General features: G+C 40.4%; 1 protein-coding gene across 2 annotated transcripts; it reads left to right on the plus strand.

Moving 5' to 3' along the window:
• Positions 1-800: 800 nt before the first annotated feature.
• mrps31 (mitochondrial ribosomal protein S31) lies at positions 801-8,067 on the plus strand. Of its 2 annotated transcripts, none has more exons than XM_031808119.1 (6): positions 801-990; positions 2,467-3,405; positions 3,561-3,713; positions 3,976-4,125; positions 4,498-4,712; positions 5,036-7,032. In XM_031808119.1, exons 1-6 carry the CDS (start codon positions 965-967, stop codon positions 5,269-5,271), a joined length of 1,719 nt encoding a protein of 572 aa, XP_031663979.1. In that variant the 5' UTR covers positions 801-964; the 3' UTR covers positions 5,272-7,032. The 2 variants fall into 2 exon arrangements, with proteins under 2 accessions (XP_031663979.1, XP_020319983.1); XM_020464394.2 differs by lacking the exon at positions 801-990 and adding an exon at positions 1,132-1,325 and having other exon boundaries at positions 5,036-8,067.
• Positions 8,068-16,286: the final 8,219 nt, after the last annotated feature.

The raw sequence follows: 16,286 nt of genomic DNA on the forward strand, positions 1-16,286 counted from the left end.
GCCTACTTTTTAAAATGGCAACGGTAACGGAGGAGAGTTAACGTGGACGAAAATGCGCTTGCATTAAATTAGAAGCTCCTCACGCGTCTTCCACTCACGCGCATCAAGCAAATTACTTTTACAGGGGGTAGATCCCAAAATAAATGTGTAAAGTGATCAAAACAAATTAAGTTCGTTGCGTAATACATTTTGTAGATGCAATGATAAGTAAATGTGTGCATGCTTTTCTCCTCCGACATGGGGTGTGGCAGATATCAAAACCCTTCAGGTAGGATACGCTTGTGTTTCCTCGCCAAAGGGAGGCTATTGAAGATGACTACTCACACATTTACACGCTCCTCAACTGCAAAAGTCTATAAGGACACGCCTGACACCAAAACTGATATTTAATTTCAGTATTTATAAACAATGTAGTTGCCGTTAGGCTTTTGTCCGATATTTTTTTGGTTGAAAAGCAGATAAATAAAATTGGCCAGGAGAAGAAGAAAAAATCCCATTGGGAAATAATGCTTTTTAGCCTATTCATTTATGGAAATACATTTGACTGGTCATGCTTATCGGTTAAATTGCATACTTTAGTCGAATTAAATTGCTTTATGTGTACATTATGTATCTTATTTATCATAAGCATACAGAGCCTTTAGGGGAAAATCTGTCAGACAGAGCAAGTGCTGCTGCTACTGCAGCTTCTTGTGGTGCTTTCAAGACAACTGGGAACACGAAAATATACAGGTAAAATCATGACGTCAGTGATCTTCAGGTCAGAAAGTCGGAGCTCCAGAGGCTCGAGTTCCCGAGTTGGATGACCGTTCAACACGGAGCCAGGCTATTTCTTTACAAGTTGACCAATATAATAGGTAGCCTAAACTGTTATACTACAGTAGATTGACATAGACTAGTGATTTTGCTGATTGTTACACGTCTTGTTGGCTGAGGAAAAGTACATGTGGACAGTTATTCTAATATGTTCGAAGTGCACATCAGAATTCGGTAAGAAAGACCGCACGTCTTTGCATTCTCGACTTCATCACTGGAACCACTCACCAAAGAAGCTAACACAGCCCTTGCACACCCTCATTCCCCTTCCATGTGGTTAATGTCGAGCGGAAACATTATTTAAACATTTGTTTCACTACGGACAGTTTGATCGTCGCACAAGGAGGAAACGTGTATGGACGACATTGTAGGCGTTTGTGAAGAGCAATCATGTATAGAATACTACTATTGTCCGTCTGTCCGGTTAGAAATCGTGCATTACCTGTGTACATCCGCGAGGCATGGTTAAGGTCGTCGAAATGTGGTATGGTTTTACTGCCCATTTGCAGGTAAGTTCACATATCACCCTCCACAAGGTTGTCTGATGACAACTGCACAATCAAGCTACAGTAGCTAACATCAGCTAGCTAAACAACCTTAGAGAGCCATAAAGCTAACACACTAGTGATGGGAAACTGAGGCTTTCTGAAGACTTCGGCGCTTTTTTCCCCCATGTAGGCCCATCCCTGGCCTACAGCGTTGCCTGAAATGTAAATCTACCGTTTTGTAACCCCCCTAAAAAAAACGACGACGTCGTCAGTCTGTTTACTGGGATGTAGCCTGCCATTTCTGCCCGCAATGGAATTTTATGAATGACCATTGGCTTTATTAGTCCTGATTGCTGTGGCTATTTAAGCTCAGAATATCAGATACACAACTTTATCAGGAGGAGTTATCCTGAGCCTATTTGCTAAGTGATCAGCATGAAACCACTGATCATGACAATTTAGCCTACGGGATGGAACTCCTGGACATCAGTTGTGAGTAGCCTGATTGTCCATTCCATATTGTATATTTTACTTTAACCTGTCCTGTTTGTTAACATGTCAGCACATTTTTTATTTGTTTGTGTGCCAATCAAATAAAAAATGAGCTAATCTGAGAAGCTTGCAGGATGTAAAAAGTTTCTGTCTCATTACATTGTCATACATTTGATCTCCAGCCTGTAGGCTGCTGTAGGCTGCCATTTGCTAGATCTGCTACAGGATGTATGTAAAATGTTTTGACGGAATGTTGGAACACAACAGCGATGCGTCTTGCCAACAGCCCCCCGGAGAGCCCCGCTGGGAATGGACAAGATCAATATTTTGCGTCCCTGCCTTTGACTAAGTGGGCACTGCGATTGTTGAGAGAACTGTAATTGTTTTTGGGAAGAATTATGTGAGATTTTATGTGTTGTTGGTGGTCTTGGCCAGTTTACCTCTGAAAATGCCACCTTCGCAAATCTGCCGCATAATCCTGGAACATCTCATCTTTATCTACAATAAAGATCTAATCTATTCTCACTTTGCAGCCATGTAGCAAACTATCGCAAGTCTACATGGTTTCAGTACTAGTGCAGCACAATGTCTTTGAGGGCCACTGTCTTGCAAGTTAGAGTATTTAGCTTTAATGTTTCTTGTGCTTACACGGTCTCTCTCCCTCACCCAGAGCTACGAATGGAGGGGTCTTCAATGCATTTGGCACAAGTTCTGTCATCCACTGTGAAAAGAAAGAGGGGCCTCTCCCTCCCAAGGAAGAAAATAGTGCATTGAAGGATGGTGAGCAGAAGGTAGCAGTAAAGATGGTTGGAGAGAAGGTCATAGAGCTACAAGATTATGTAAAAATGGTAGCAGAACAGAGCGAGCAGAGAGTAGGGGTGAAAATGGAGGGAGTAACAGAGAGTGTCAAAATGGAAGAAATTCTTATACAAACAGAAGAGATTGAGAAAAAACTAGAATCAAAGGTGGAGGCAGCAAAGGCGAGTGAGAAAATCAAAGAAAAAATCCAGATTAAAACAGAGGTTGAGCCAATTCTCGAGGTAAGAATGGAGGCTGTAAAGGAGAGCAACATAGAGGAAATTCCAGTTAAGATGGATAGTGAGAAAATGGAAGAAATCCAGAATAAAACAGCACTTTTGCCCATTCCAGAAGTAAAGCTGGAGGATGTAAAGGAGATTGAGGAAATGAAAGAAATCATGTTAGCCAGTAAAACAGAGGAGGTTAAACAAAAGCTAGAAGTAACAATGGCGGTAGTAAAGGAGGGTGAAACAATTGTTGAGATCCAGGTTAAAACTGAAGATGTTGTAGATGTAAAGAAAGAGGGAGACAAAGTTGTAGAGGAGCAGATGTTAGAGGTCAATAAGGAGGAACAACAGACAGAAGCCCCCCCCAAGGATGAAATTCAGCCTGTGAAGAGTGGGAAGGAGAGTCTGCTGGACCTCCTGGGGGCCATGAAGGTCGAGGTGACCAACAAAAGGAAGTTTAAGCCCTTAAAGGTGCAGAGGACCTCTGAGACTGCTGCCAGGCCCATGCCAGCAGCTATGGAGAGCACCACCAGTATGTTCCAGGAGGCCACTGGCATGGCTGACGTACCAGCACCTGCCCCAAGGTGAGGAGACTTGTGCCGTGGTCGACTCGTAATTCTGTTTTTTTCTATCTTCCGCTGAGATCCAACTGCTTCTATTGATACACCTGTTTTCACAATAGGTGGCCATATATCTAGTCTCACCCTTCTACCAAATTCACCCTTTTGTGTGTGTGCAGTGAGACACTGAGCCCTGAGCTGGTTGCTGCTGTCTCTGCTGCTGCAGCTACTTTACCTAACCAAAGCCAGGCTGAGTCAGAGCTGCTGAAGAAGCTGAGGCAACATGAAGCTATCGGAGAGGCACAGAAGAACGGGGACGTCAACAACATTGGGCAAGTGTCTTCTCATTTACTCTTACTAGCACTGATTTAGCACCTGGCAGATATTTCTGACGGTTTTAACTTGCAAGGATTGTGGTTGTTTTACTTGCTTTAGTTGAATGCACTGATTGCAAGTTGCTCTAGATACGTTTACTATAGAAGTAAAGTTTAACTATAATTGGAGTCTTATTCCCTGGCTGTAGAGGTCCATAGTGTAATCTAACAGCCATGAAACAAGCAGATATGCAATCTAATGAAGATATCACTGTTTTAGGGTTATCATTGCTGACATGAAGGTCGGGAAGAAGCCCAATGGCAGGCAGAACGCCCGGCCGGCCAATCAGATCCGCTTTGATGAAGATGGGAGGGGCTACACCCATGATAGAGGCATCACTGCAGAGTTGGATGGTGGATTACGGAGGAGGTAAGGATAATGCCCTGGACATAGCTAAGACTATAGTGCTGAAGCAAAAATGTCCTGTCTTCATTCATAATTAAATGTCTCAAAGAACAAGTAGCGCTCTGTTTCTGCATATAGATTATTATTTATTGATGAGGCAGGCTTACGTTTCGTCGTAATCGCCTTCATCAGAGCCTTGTGTAATGCTTTCATGTGTTAACCTCTGTCTTCTGTGTCTTTTAAATTGTACAATAACCCTAAATAAATCAGTCAAACTATTCCAACAATATTCTGGCACATCCAGGAAGTCTTTTAGTGTGGGTAGTCTTTGTCTAGACATTATTTAATAGTGCTTGATTGAACTTGACCCTTGCCCTTTGACCCTGTGGTTGTCAGGAGAAGTCTATTTTCAGGGAAAAGGCTGAACATCTTCACCCCGAGCACTGAACCAGAGGCAGACACAGATATAGCTGTTCCGACCCTATGGGACATGGAGTTAGCCGATCAAGTGGCCCTGTCAACCAATCAAATGCCTCGTAATGGCTTTGAGGAGATGATCCAGTGGACCAAAGAGGGCAGGCTGTGGCAGTATCCAATTAACAATGAAGCTGGTGAGTTCCTGATGGGAGTTTTTCCTCGCCACTGCACTTTTGCGCACTCTTTGGAGTCTAGGCCGGGTTACTGGCCGGTGTAGGTCGTCATTGTAAATAAGAATTTGTTCTTAACTGACTTGCCTAATTAAATAAAGGTTATGTTTATAAAAAATGTGTAAAAAAATATAGCACAGACAACTGTTGATATAAAGAAAGGCTTTATGAATGTGATCAATTTGACTGAAGGAGAGACTGAGAAAAAGACAGTTTGGGCATGATTCGACAAGTGTTTTGTTTTTCTTCTCTGACCCCAATCCCCTTTTCTCCCACCTGTGTCTCAGGTCTTGAGGCGGAGGCCCAGGTGCCCTTCCATGAGCACGTGTTCCTGGAGAAACACCTGGAGGAAGGCTTCCCACGCCAGGGACCTGTCAGACACTTCATGGAGCTGGTGGTCTCGGGCCTGGCTAAAAATCCCTACTACACAATACAGCAAAAGAGAGAACATATAGCCTGGTTCAGGGACTACTTTCAGCAGAAAGAGGAGGTCCTCAAGGAGGCAGAGGTTTACCTCAACTGAACTGTGTTGGCAAAATTGAAGAGAAACACAATCTTTAAGTAATTTATGATCACACAAATGCTAACATGGGATTTAAGGGTTGTAGACTCCTATGGCATGACAGCCTTGTCTCAGGGCTAGGGTGATCAGTATACTAAAACAATAATGACAGACACACCCCCCTCCTGAAAACTGTCACTCAAGAGATTGGATGGTATTTTCCCATGAGAGAACCAATGGAGATGGTTAACAGAGACCTTGGTATAGCCCTTAATCGGATACACCATGTATTGCTTTGGTTGTTCAGAGACTCTTTAACTATACACACCGTGCCGTTTCTCTACCTTGACAATTCCACTGTTGGTGTCTGATCAAGGAGAAGTACACTGCTCAAAAAAATGAAGGGAACACTAAAATAACACATCCTAGATCTGAATGAATGAAATATTCTTATTAAATACTTTTTTCTTTACATAGTTGAATTTGCTGACAACAAAATCACAGGTCTGGATTTGGAGTCACACTCAAAATTAAAGTGGAAAACCATACTACAGGCTGATCCAACTTTGATGTAATGTCCTTAAAACAAGTCAAAATGAGGCTCAGTAGTGTGTGTGGCCTCCACGTGCCTGTATGACCTCCCTACAATGCCTGGGTATGCTCCCGATGAGGTGGCGGATGGTCTCCTGAGGGATCTCCTCCCAGACCTGGACTAAAGCGTTGGTGAAAGTGTTGGTGGATGGAGCGAGACATGTCCCAGATGTGCTCAATTGGATTCAGGTCTGGGGAACGGGCGGGCCAGTCCATAGCATCAATGCCTTCCTCTTGCAGGAACTGCTGACACTCCAGCCACATGAGGTCTAGCATTGTCTTGCATTAGGAGGAACCCAGGGCCAACCGCACCAGCATATGGTCTCACAAGGGGTCTGAGGATCTCATCTCGGTACCTAATGGCAGTCAGGCTACCTCTAGCGAGCACATGGAGGGCTGTGCGGCCCCCCAAAGAAATGCCACCCCACACCATGACTGACCCACTGCCAAACCGGTCATGCTGGAGGATATTGCAGGCAGCAGAACGTTCTCCACGGCATCTCCACACTCTTGTCACGTCTGTCACATGTGCTCAGTGTGAACCTGCTTTCATCTGTGAAGAGCACAGGGCGCCAGTGGCGAATTTGCCAATCTTGGTGTTCTCTGGCAAATGCCAAACGTCCTGCACGGTGTTGGGCTGTAAGCACAACCCCCACCTGTGGACGACGGGCCCTCATACCACCCTCATGGAGTCTGTTTCTGACCGTTTGAGCAGACACATGCACATTTGTGGCCTGCTGGAGGTCATTTTGCAGGGCTCTGGCAGTGTTCTTCCTGCTCCTCCTTGCACAAAGGCGGAGGTAGCGGTCCTGCTGCTGGGTTGTTGCCCTCCTACGGCCTCCTCCATGTCTCGTGATGTTACTGGCCTGTCTCATGGTAGCGCCTCCTAACTTCCTAATTGATAGCGCCTCCTGCTTCCTAAGTGGACAGTTTGATTTCCAGAAGTGTGATTGACTTAGAGTTACATTGTGTTGTTTAAGTGTTCCCTTTATTTTTTTTGAGCAGTGTATATAGCAAACGCGTTGTGTGCTTCAAATGGATCCGTCCTCGTGCTGTGCACTCTGTGTGCAATTTAAAGAATAACTATTACATACATTTAATTGACACATTGAACTCGGCACTGCTAGATTTAGCTTCAAAATAGCTATTGTTATTGAGATGTTATTGAAATAAACACTGTTTTCAAAGTCTTGTTTGCTGCTAGGATTTCTTTTAAGACAGGTGAGACTCTTAAGTGTTTTTGTGTTCCTGTGAAATTCTCGGAAAACATTATTACCCGGTCAATAAGAAATTATTTTAAAAAGGGCTTGATCGGTTTTGGCCTTAGTAACCTCACTGTAAGCCAAACAGGATAGAGGGAGAGTGTTTTGTAGAATGTTTTTAATAGAAAGGCCTTAAGGTTAAGAGTATAAAAACATTCTCCTTTACAATTGTTGTGTGAAATGTTCCTATAAACAATTTCACAGTGTTAGTTTCCTATCCTGGGATCACGATGGATGTTGTTTTTCCACAGTTCTCAGGTCAGCAGTGAAATCAGTGTTAATGTGTCCCAAATGGCAACCTTGTCCCTATATATAGTGCACTACATTTGACCAGGGCCTCTATGGGCTATGGTAAAAAAAATTGTACATCCTAAATTTACACAGGACTTCTAAGTTTCCCGATGCCAAATTGCTTTTAGTCGTATATATTTACTCAGTCATTGCGACATTATGTTCACCCGTAAAAAGTTTTTACAGGAAAGGGGGGTTAGGAGGGTGAAAAAAACAATGAAAGCAAATACCTACTAATTACGGTCTTGTTCTGAAAACACTTAGCAGTTCCATTGTGTGACACGATTGGAAGAATGATAGCACTTGGCACATGATTCAATGAAAGGGAGTTGCTTTGAGTCCTAAAGTAAATTCATCCCCAAATGTTATAATATACAAATAATATTATATTACCTTAGGAGGCTGAATAATTTGTAAGATGTCTATTTGACTTCTAAAAGACTGCAAACAAATGTTGCATCGCTCTTCTTAGGGTGTAATGTTATTTACCAGGGTTGGGGTCAATTCCATTTCAATTCAGAATGTAAACTTACATTGGGTAAATTCATTAGAATTGAATCACTTTTTGACATCATCACTTTTGATTTAAATAAAACTTCACATAGGAAATGGAAGAAGTGGTCAGAATGTGGCTTTTTGAACCTGAATGCCAAAACATTCAGGACATAAGTGCTTGTCTTCATTATTGGAAAATATAAAAGGTTGATTTTAATATAATTTGTAAGATTATCAAGTGTTGTCAAATTAATTTATTTATTGAAGACCGTGTTTTATTTTTACAAAATGTCTAAAATGTAATTTTTTTTTAATGTCAATTAACTAAAAATGCATACTCAGATTAGTTTTCTTCTCATATTCGCATATGCTGTAGTTTAGACCCTATTTCACATCTGAAGTTTTTGCGTTGTGCCCGCCGTCATTAAACTCATAGAAATATAATTCATAGACTGGACCTATCCTTTCAGACCAGGTACACCAGCTAAATTCTTTGTGGTAGTGATTAGTAACTTATAATTACTACCAAAGATTATCACGCACTATTGAATGTCAACTTCAATGGTCATGTTTGTTCTGTTATCTATATTTCAATAGGTTTCCTAGGGAGGATTGTCAGTATAATTTTAAACAGATATTCCCATTCAAGTCAACATTCTGTGTGAACTTACAACCAGCTTTGTGATACCATTTGAAAGTTTACATTTAAATTGTATTCCCATTTTAGTACATTTTATCAGACAAAACATGACGCCCACCCTGTATTCAAGAGCATGTTGTCTCAACACAATCTTAGATGTGGGTCGAAGGTCTAAGCTACAACCTATGTGAGAATATCTTTAAATATATATATATATATATATATATAAATTGACTTGGTTCACCGCTCTTTAGTGACTCCTTGTGGTGTGCCGGGTGCCTGCAGGCTGACTTCAGTCGTCAGTTGAACGATGTTTCCACCCGCACACTGGTGCAGTTGGCTTCCGGTGTAAGCGGGCAGGTGTTAAGAAGCGTGGCTTGGCGGGTCATGTTTTGGAGGATGCATATATTGACCTTCACCTCTCCCGAGCCTGTTGGGGAGTTGGGAGAAAAAGGGTTTAAAAATTACTCTGAGATCGATAGAGGTGGAGGCACCATATTTTATGACCCAACAGCTTATATATGTCCTCTACCATTACCAACTGTAATTTCAGGGTTAAGGGAAATTAGTTGAAATTAAATAGGCCGACAACAGAACTACCGCAACATTACTTTTGTACCTGCCGGCATGGTGGGAATAACACAGCCTTGGAAGAGGAGTAACAGCTGGTGAGAAGTGCACAATGTCTCTTATCTCAGTGTTTCCGGTATGTATTGCTTGTTACTTTAAAAACATGCTGCACCATTAGACATAATTTCATGTTTGTGTCTATTTGAATAATTCACGCTATAGGTTAAACATTTTAATAAAATGAGCTGTGTCAACATCACAATGTTGCGAAACCACAATATTTTGCCTACAATATTAACCGGACTAAAATGTATCACATTTTTCTCCTCCCTTTAATGGGAATGTAGTAGATGTATTTCACAATTTTTAATGACTTTATGCTTAGCCCTACCAATCAGGTGCGCTCCAGCGGTCCTTGTCATGTGCGCTCCATGTGTCTTGATAGAATGTCTTTATTCTCTTCACAAATGGCAAACTCATCATGCTTATCACATTTCCATGGCTTGACATAAGTTAACTGGCCCTCAGAATCATGAAGATATATTTTTTAACCACTAACCTGTCGATAAAAAAAAAATATATATATATGTTGGAAGCTGATCCATCAAGTCAAATGATTAAGGCATAATTCTAATGTCATGTCATTGTTGATATTTTGCTTGAGTAAAATTATAAAAGCCACATGAACTAGAGACACAATGGCCTCTTCTTAAACGTTTATTACATTTTATTCCAAGTGTAACAGTTTAACTTTAGACCGTGCCTCGCCCATACCCGGGCGCGAACCAGGGACCCTCTGCACACAATCAACAACAGTCACCCAGGAAGCATCGTTACCCATCGCTCCACAAAAGCTTCGGCCCTTCAAGGTCTCAGAGCAAGTGACGTCACCGATTGAAACGCTATTTAGCGCGAACCACCGCTAACTAAGCTAGCCGTTTCACATCCGTTACACAAGTTTACAATGTTACTTTCGTACAACTCGTCTCTCCTGTAACTTCTCCCAGGCGAACTCCCAATACTAGCTAGCATGGTCCTTGAAACCTGTGCTATCATTTAGCCACTAGATGGGTTAAGAAAAGAACATGTTTGGAACCTTAAACTAAACACAACTCTACAACTGAAAAACACTTCTGGGTGTGTTTTTAAAAAACGTACATTGATCAAAACCACGTTTTGTTTACTCGGGGAACATGGTCAGACTTGGCAGGTTTTTTTGCAGTGAGGTCGTCCTCCACAGTAGGAACGTGTTAACTTCACTATATCATTCCACCTTGTTATCTGAGAAAATGGGATTGTTTCTTTCACCCCATGTTACTTTTGTCCTGGCTCTGCAGAGAAACATTTCAAGTTTTGAAGTTAATTTCCTGTAATTCTACACATACTGCCACGAGGGCGCAATTTTAGAGTTAATTTCCTTATATTCTCCACATTGTGCCATGATTTATGCCATGTTAGTGACTAACAAAATCAATGTGGGCCCCCTTGAGGTCAGGGCACCTGGGCAAGTGCCCTTCCTTCCCCGTCGGTAATTCGGCCATGATTACGACAAGTTTAAATAGCTGGCTAGGCTAATTACCTATCTAAAACATGTTAGCTGATATGGGCTAATTGAGTGACTCTTAGTGACTGACATAACAATTGAAAAACTTGCTGACGCACAACCAAATGTACTATTCTAACTCTCAACAGTAAATTGAGACCTCGACTGAGTTCCTCCCCACCTTAAGCGACCACTTGTGTCGCTTATTCCTAGGGCATAAGAGACTCATAACTGCAGGTTATGAGTAAACCGTCACTACATAGTAGGTTCAACAATGTAATCTGGGAATTTCCCACAAGGTGGCACTATTGTAACCTGAAGTGACTGCTCTGCTTTCTGTCACCTGCTGCTCAATCACTAGAGCACATGTTCCAGCTTATTCTTGTGCTTGATTTACGATGACAGACAAATACTGTGTGCAGAAGTTTAAGGACCAGACACAAATACAGGTACAGATGTCAAGCACAGGGTTACTATTTTAGCCAATGGTGTAATTGCCTGTGTGAGGGCAGTAGAGGTGACAGGGATAGACAGGTACCACTTGAAGGTATTGAGTCCCAAATGACTGATACGTATTCCCTACATAGTGCCCTACTTTTGACGAGAGCTCTGTGGGCCCTGGTCAAAAGTAGTGCAGTAATTAGGGAATAGGGTGCCATTTGGGACGACAACTGAGTCTAGGCAGGGTTATGTGGTCAGACAGTGTGCTCAGGTAATTACTCAGCAGTGGTAATGTTAGGCCCTAATGAAAGATTTTATACTTCTGAATTCTCTGAGTCAGTCACCTGCGTTCTAGCCTGTGGCAGTCTGTTTATGCTATCATGCAAACTCATTGTCATGCTAAACCATTGTGCTCTTGCCAACTCCCTTGCTTAACAAACGATCTGGGATCAGGCTACCTGTATTCCTATCCTTTTGTGTTTTTATTCACCTGTCCTCCCTCTCGCTGTCTTGCAGAAGACAACTTGCCACCAGACTACTATGAAAGGAATAATCACTGACTGTTCTTTGGCGACAGGTGTGACATACAGTATGTGGGGGTTCATGCATGTGATACAATGTGAATATGCAAAATCGTACCATTAACCTAAACACAATTATTTTTAGAGATTTGCATGCAGAGCAACTAAAAAGGTGGTTTCGGTCACTAGTGACCTGTCATTGGAATAATATCAGTGTCTAGTGCAATCTTATCGAAGTGCAATATTTTGTAACAAACACAATTTCAACCAATGTTTTAACTGTTTATTACATCTAAAATTTCAACATATTTTTTTACATTTGTAAAGGATACACAAATAAAATAAAGTAACAATAATGAATAGTATTTAGGGTGGCTTGGGGTTAAATGCCCCCCCCCCCCCCCCCCCGGGTTTAGTTTGAGGATCCCCATTACTTACTGCACATGCAGAAGCTACTTTTCCTGGGGTCCACATAAATACTGTACAGAACAGTAATAGACAAGAACAACATATGATATACATTAAATTCAAAGGAAAGACACCAAGAGACAACAAAAATAATATTTACACACTATTCATATGTGACTAATTTCAGGAAACTAGGCATATGTCGTGATCAGGTCATCTGATGCAGCCCTCCATCACTCTCCTCCTTGGTCAAATAGCTCTTACACAGCCTGGAGATGTCCTGTTGTAAAAAAAAAAAAGATAGTCCCACTAAGCGCATACCAGATGGGATGGCGTATCGCTGCAGAATGCTGTGGTAGCTATGCTGGTTAAGTGTGCCTTGAATGTTAATTAAATCACGACAGTGTCATCAGTAATGAACCCCCACATTATCACACCTCCTCCGTTCACCTACTCTGCATCTCACAAAGACACGGCGGTCGGAACCAAAAATCTCAAATTCGGACTCATATCAGACCAAAAGACAGATTTCCACCGATCTAATATGTTTCTTTGCCCAAGGAAGTCTCTTATTATTGGTGTCCTTTAGTAGTGGTGTCTTTGCAGCAATTTGACCGTGAAGGCCTGATTTCATGTAGTCTCCTCTGAGCAGTTGACGTTGATGTCTGTTACTTTTATTTGGACTGCAATTTCTGAGGCTGGTAGCTCTAATGAACTTATCCTCTGCAGCAGAGGTAACTCAGGGTTTTCTTTTCCTGTGGCGGTCCTCATGAGAGCCAGTTTCATCATATCGCTTGATGGTTTTTGCGATAACTTTCAAAGTTCTTAATTTTCTGGATTGACTGACCTTCATGACTTAAAGTAATGATGGACTGCTGTTTCTCTTAACTTATTTGAGCTGTTCTTGCCAAAATATGGACTTCTGTATACCACCACTATCTTGTTACAACGCAACTGATTGGCTCAAATGCTTTAAGAAGGAAAGACATTCCTCAAATGTACTTTAACAAGGCACACCCGTTAATTTAAATGTATTCCAGGTGACTACCTCATGAAGCTGGTTGAGAGAATGCCAAGAGTGTGCAAAGGGTGGCTACCTTGAAGAATCTCAAATATAAGATATATTGATTTGTTTTACACTTTTGGTTACTACATGATTCCATGTGTGTTATTTCATAGTTTTGAAGTCTTCACTATTATTCTACAATGTACAAAATAGTAAAAATAAAGAAACCCTTGAATGAGTAGGTGTCCAAACTTTTGACTGGTACTGTGTGTCTGAAGTGTATGCAATAGATTATACAAGTGGTTAGACATTTAAAAAGATGAGAAAAATGTACTACTTCTCTTCTAAACCATGAAGGACTATCATGCATGCTATTGATGTTAGTTCTTTGTGTGCAGATAAGGGCAAGGTGTGCTGCTTTGTTTTGAGCCAGCTGCAGCTTTGCTAGGTATTTCTTTGCTGCACCTGACCATATTACCGGACAGTAATCAAAATGGGACGAGAGCAAAGCCTAAACAACAAGTACAGTTGATCTTTACGTTAAATGCACAACATATTTTTATAACAGACATACCTCTCCCGATCTTCACAACTTTTTCAATATGATTTGACTATGATAATTGACCATTAGTGTTTAGCTTCCTCAACTTGTTCAATGGTCACACCTTATATGCACAACTCCAGTTGAGGTTTAGGTCAAAGAAAATGCTTTGAACCAAATACAGTGCTTTTGGTTTTAAATGTATTTAAGACCAGTTTATTTTTAATTACCCATTATGACATGGACTTACTCATTTTTAAGTCTTGGTGAGCTCACTGGCTTTAGGTGCTGATGTATAGAGTGTGCAATCAGCATACATCGTCATTTGAGCTTCTTGTAAGACAAGTGGCAAATTATTTGTAAAAATAAAGAGTAATGTCCCAAGACAACTTCCCTGAGGGATACCGCACTGTACATATCTGTTATAAGCTTCCATTGAAGAATAGTCTATTCTATTTGATAAGTAATTATCCAACCATGTGATGGCTAACAGTCACAGTAAAGACATAACAAGTGAGTTTTTTTCAAATAACAAATGATCAATAAAAGGTTGCACTGAAATTTAACAATACAGATCCAACTATCTTATTATCCATTTATTTGAGTCAATCATCAGTTATCTGCGTCTGTTTAGTACAAAGTTAAGTGCCCTTCCCTATATGTCTGTAGTTAACTTGTTCCTTAAAAAACAGCATTGTATTTGTTCAAACACTATCTCCTTCAGTTTACTAAGAACAGGCAACAAACTGATTGGGTGGCTGTTAGAGCCAGCAATGAGTGCTTTACTATTTTTAGGTAGTGGAATTGGTTTACCTTCCTTCAATGCCTGTGGACACACTCCTTTAGGTTTGGGTTAAAGACATTGCAAATAGGAGTGGCAATACAGTCTGCTACCATTCTCAATAGTTTCCCATATAGATTGTCTATACCTGGTGGCTTACCATTATTGATGGATAACTTTTTCCACCCATTTCGCACAAACTTGACCAAATTCAAAATGGCGATCCTTCCTCTTTCATTATTAGATCTTCAATACACAAATATGATGGTTCAATGTGTCATTTCACTTGTCAGTTTGGCCACTTTACCAGTGAAATGGTCATTGAAATGATTGGCTATATCAAAAGGTTTTTGTTATAAATTACCCATAAACTTCAATAAATGGAGATGAATTGTTTTTTTGCCCATAATATATACTTAAGTCTTTTCCCATTGTTTTTTTATGTAATTTATCTTGTTTTTGTAATAAAATCTTTTTTTGTTAGGTTCACTCACAACATTTCTCTATTGAAAGTATGTCAACCAATCAGCTGAGCAGCCTGACTTGTTTGACACTTTTTTGTTGCATCATTTCTTGATTCATCATCGATATACAGGGGGCTCTAACAGTTTGCCCAGTTATTGAGGTGCATTTTGTCAACAATGGGCAAGAATAATTTAACAAATACTCCCAAGTGTTGCATCTGTATTCTCCTCATACAAATCAGACCAACATACCTTTTTTTACCTCTTCAACAAAAGAGTCATGAGAGAACATTTTGTACGATCTCTTATAAATAACTTTAGGCCCTGCCTTTGGGGTTCCTTGTCATTGCCACAATGTTATGGTCACTACAGCCAATGGGAACTGATATTGCTATGGTGCAAAGTTCTGCAGTATTGGTGAATATATGGTCAATACAAGTTGATGTCACCGGTCCAACACTATTGGTATACACTAGTTGGTTGAGTGATAACCTGGGTCATGTTACAGGCATTAGTCACAGTAAGAAGCTTCCTTTTGAGAGGACAACTAGATGATAACCAGTCATTGTTCAGGTCACCAAGAAAATGTCTCTGTTCGCATTAGAGACCTTATCTAACATCACACACACATTCTCCAGATACTGACATTTTGTACTTGCTGGCCTATAGCAGCACCCTAAAAGAAGAGTGATTAAATGCCATCCTGTAATTCTCACAAAGTGACAAAGTTATTTATGTCACTTTCTTCAAACTTTCCCTGGATACCAATAGTCTTGCTCAACTAAAAATGTCATCGGTCTGAACTTTATAAGCTACTCCAACAAACCATTTGAGGTACATTGATCTAATATTTTGTCATTTAGAAAAAAGTTTTATATATAATGTAATGAAGTTAGATCTATAAACTTTTTTACATAACATTAGGAGAGCCTAAAGAGAAATAATCCACTTGGTTAGAGAGAGAGACATTTGAATAAGTGTTTAATGAAATAGTAACATTTTAAAGTGAGTATGTTTGGGGAAAAATGTCCGGCCTTCAGTGGGACAAAATACCCCCAGGGCAATCCAAAGCAAGACAATGGTACCTATATTAGCATTTTCCAGAATCATATCCAAATCATCTATAAGTAACTTAATTGAATTACACAATCAATTTTGAGATACTTTAGGGTGATTTGGGTAGGGAGTGCGAAACTAAAAAGAGGATATTAATAGTGAGATGTGCAATACCATTTTGTTTCGATATTTTATTTATTTAATTAAAATAAGATACCTATTTTTTAGGTTTAAAGAGTCAAGTACCAAAATGCCAAAGTAAAAATGTATGAAATGGTTTAACACACTATTCTTCAGGGGGAACCCTTTATAAAGTTTCTGTTTTTATTGAATAACAACCAAAAAATATGAATTCTGCCCATTCTGCCCCTTCAAAAATGTGTTTGCTTAAGGATAACCAGTATGGATATATCTAAATCTTACTAA

This window comes from Oncorhynchus kisutch, linkage group LG28 (assembly GCF_002021735.2).
Source record: "Oncorhynchus kisutch isolate 150728-3 linkage group LG28, Okis_V2, whole genome shotgun sequence".
Classification (NCBI taxonomy): domain Eukaryota; kingdom Metazoa; phylum Chordata; class Actinopteri; order Salmoniformes; family Salmonidae; genus Oncorhynchus; species Oncorhynchus kisutch.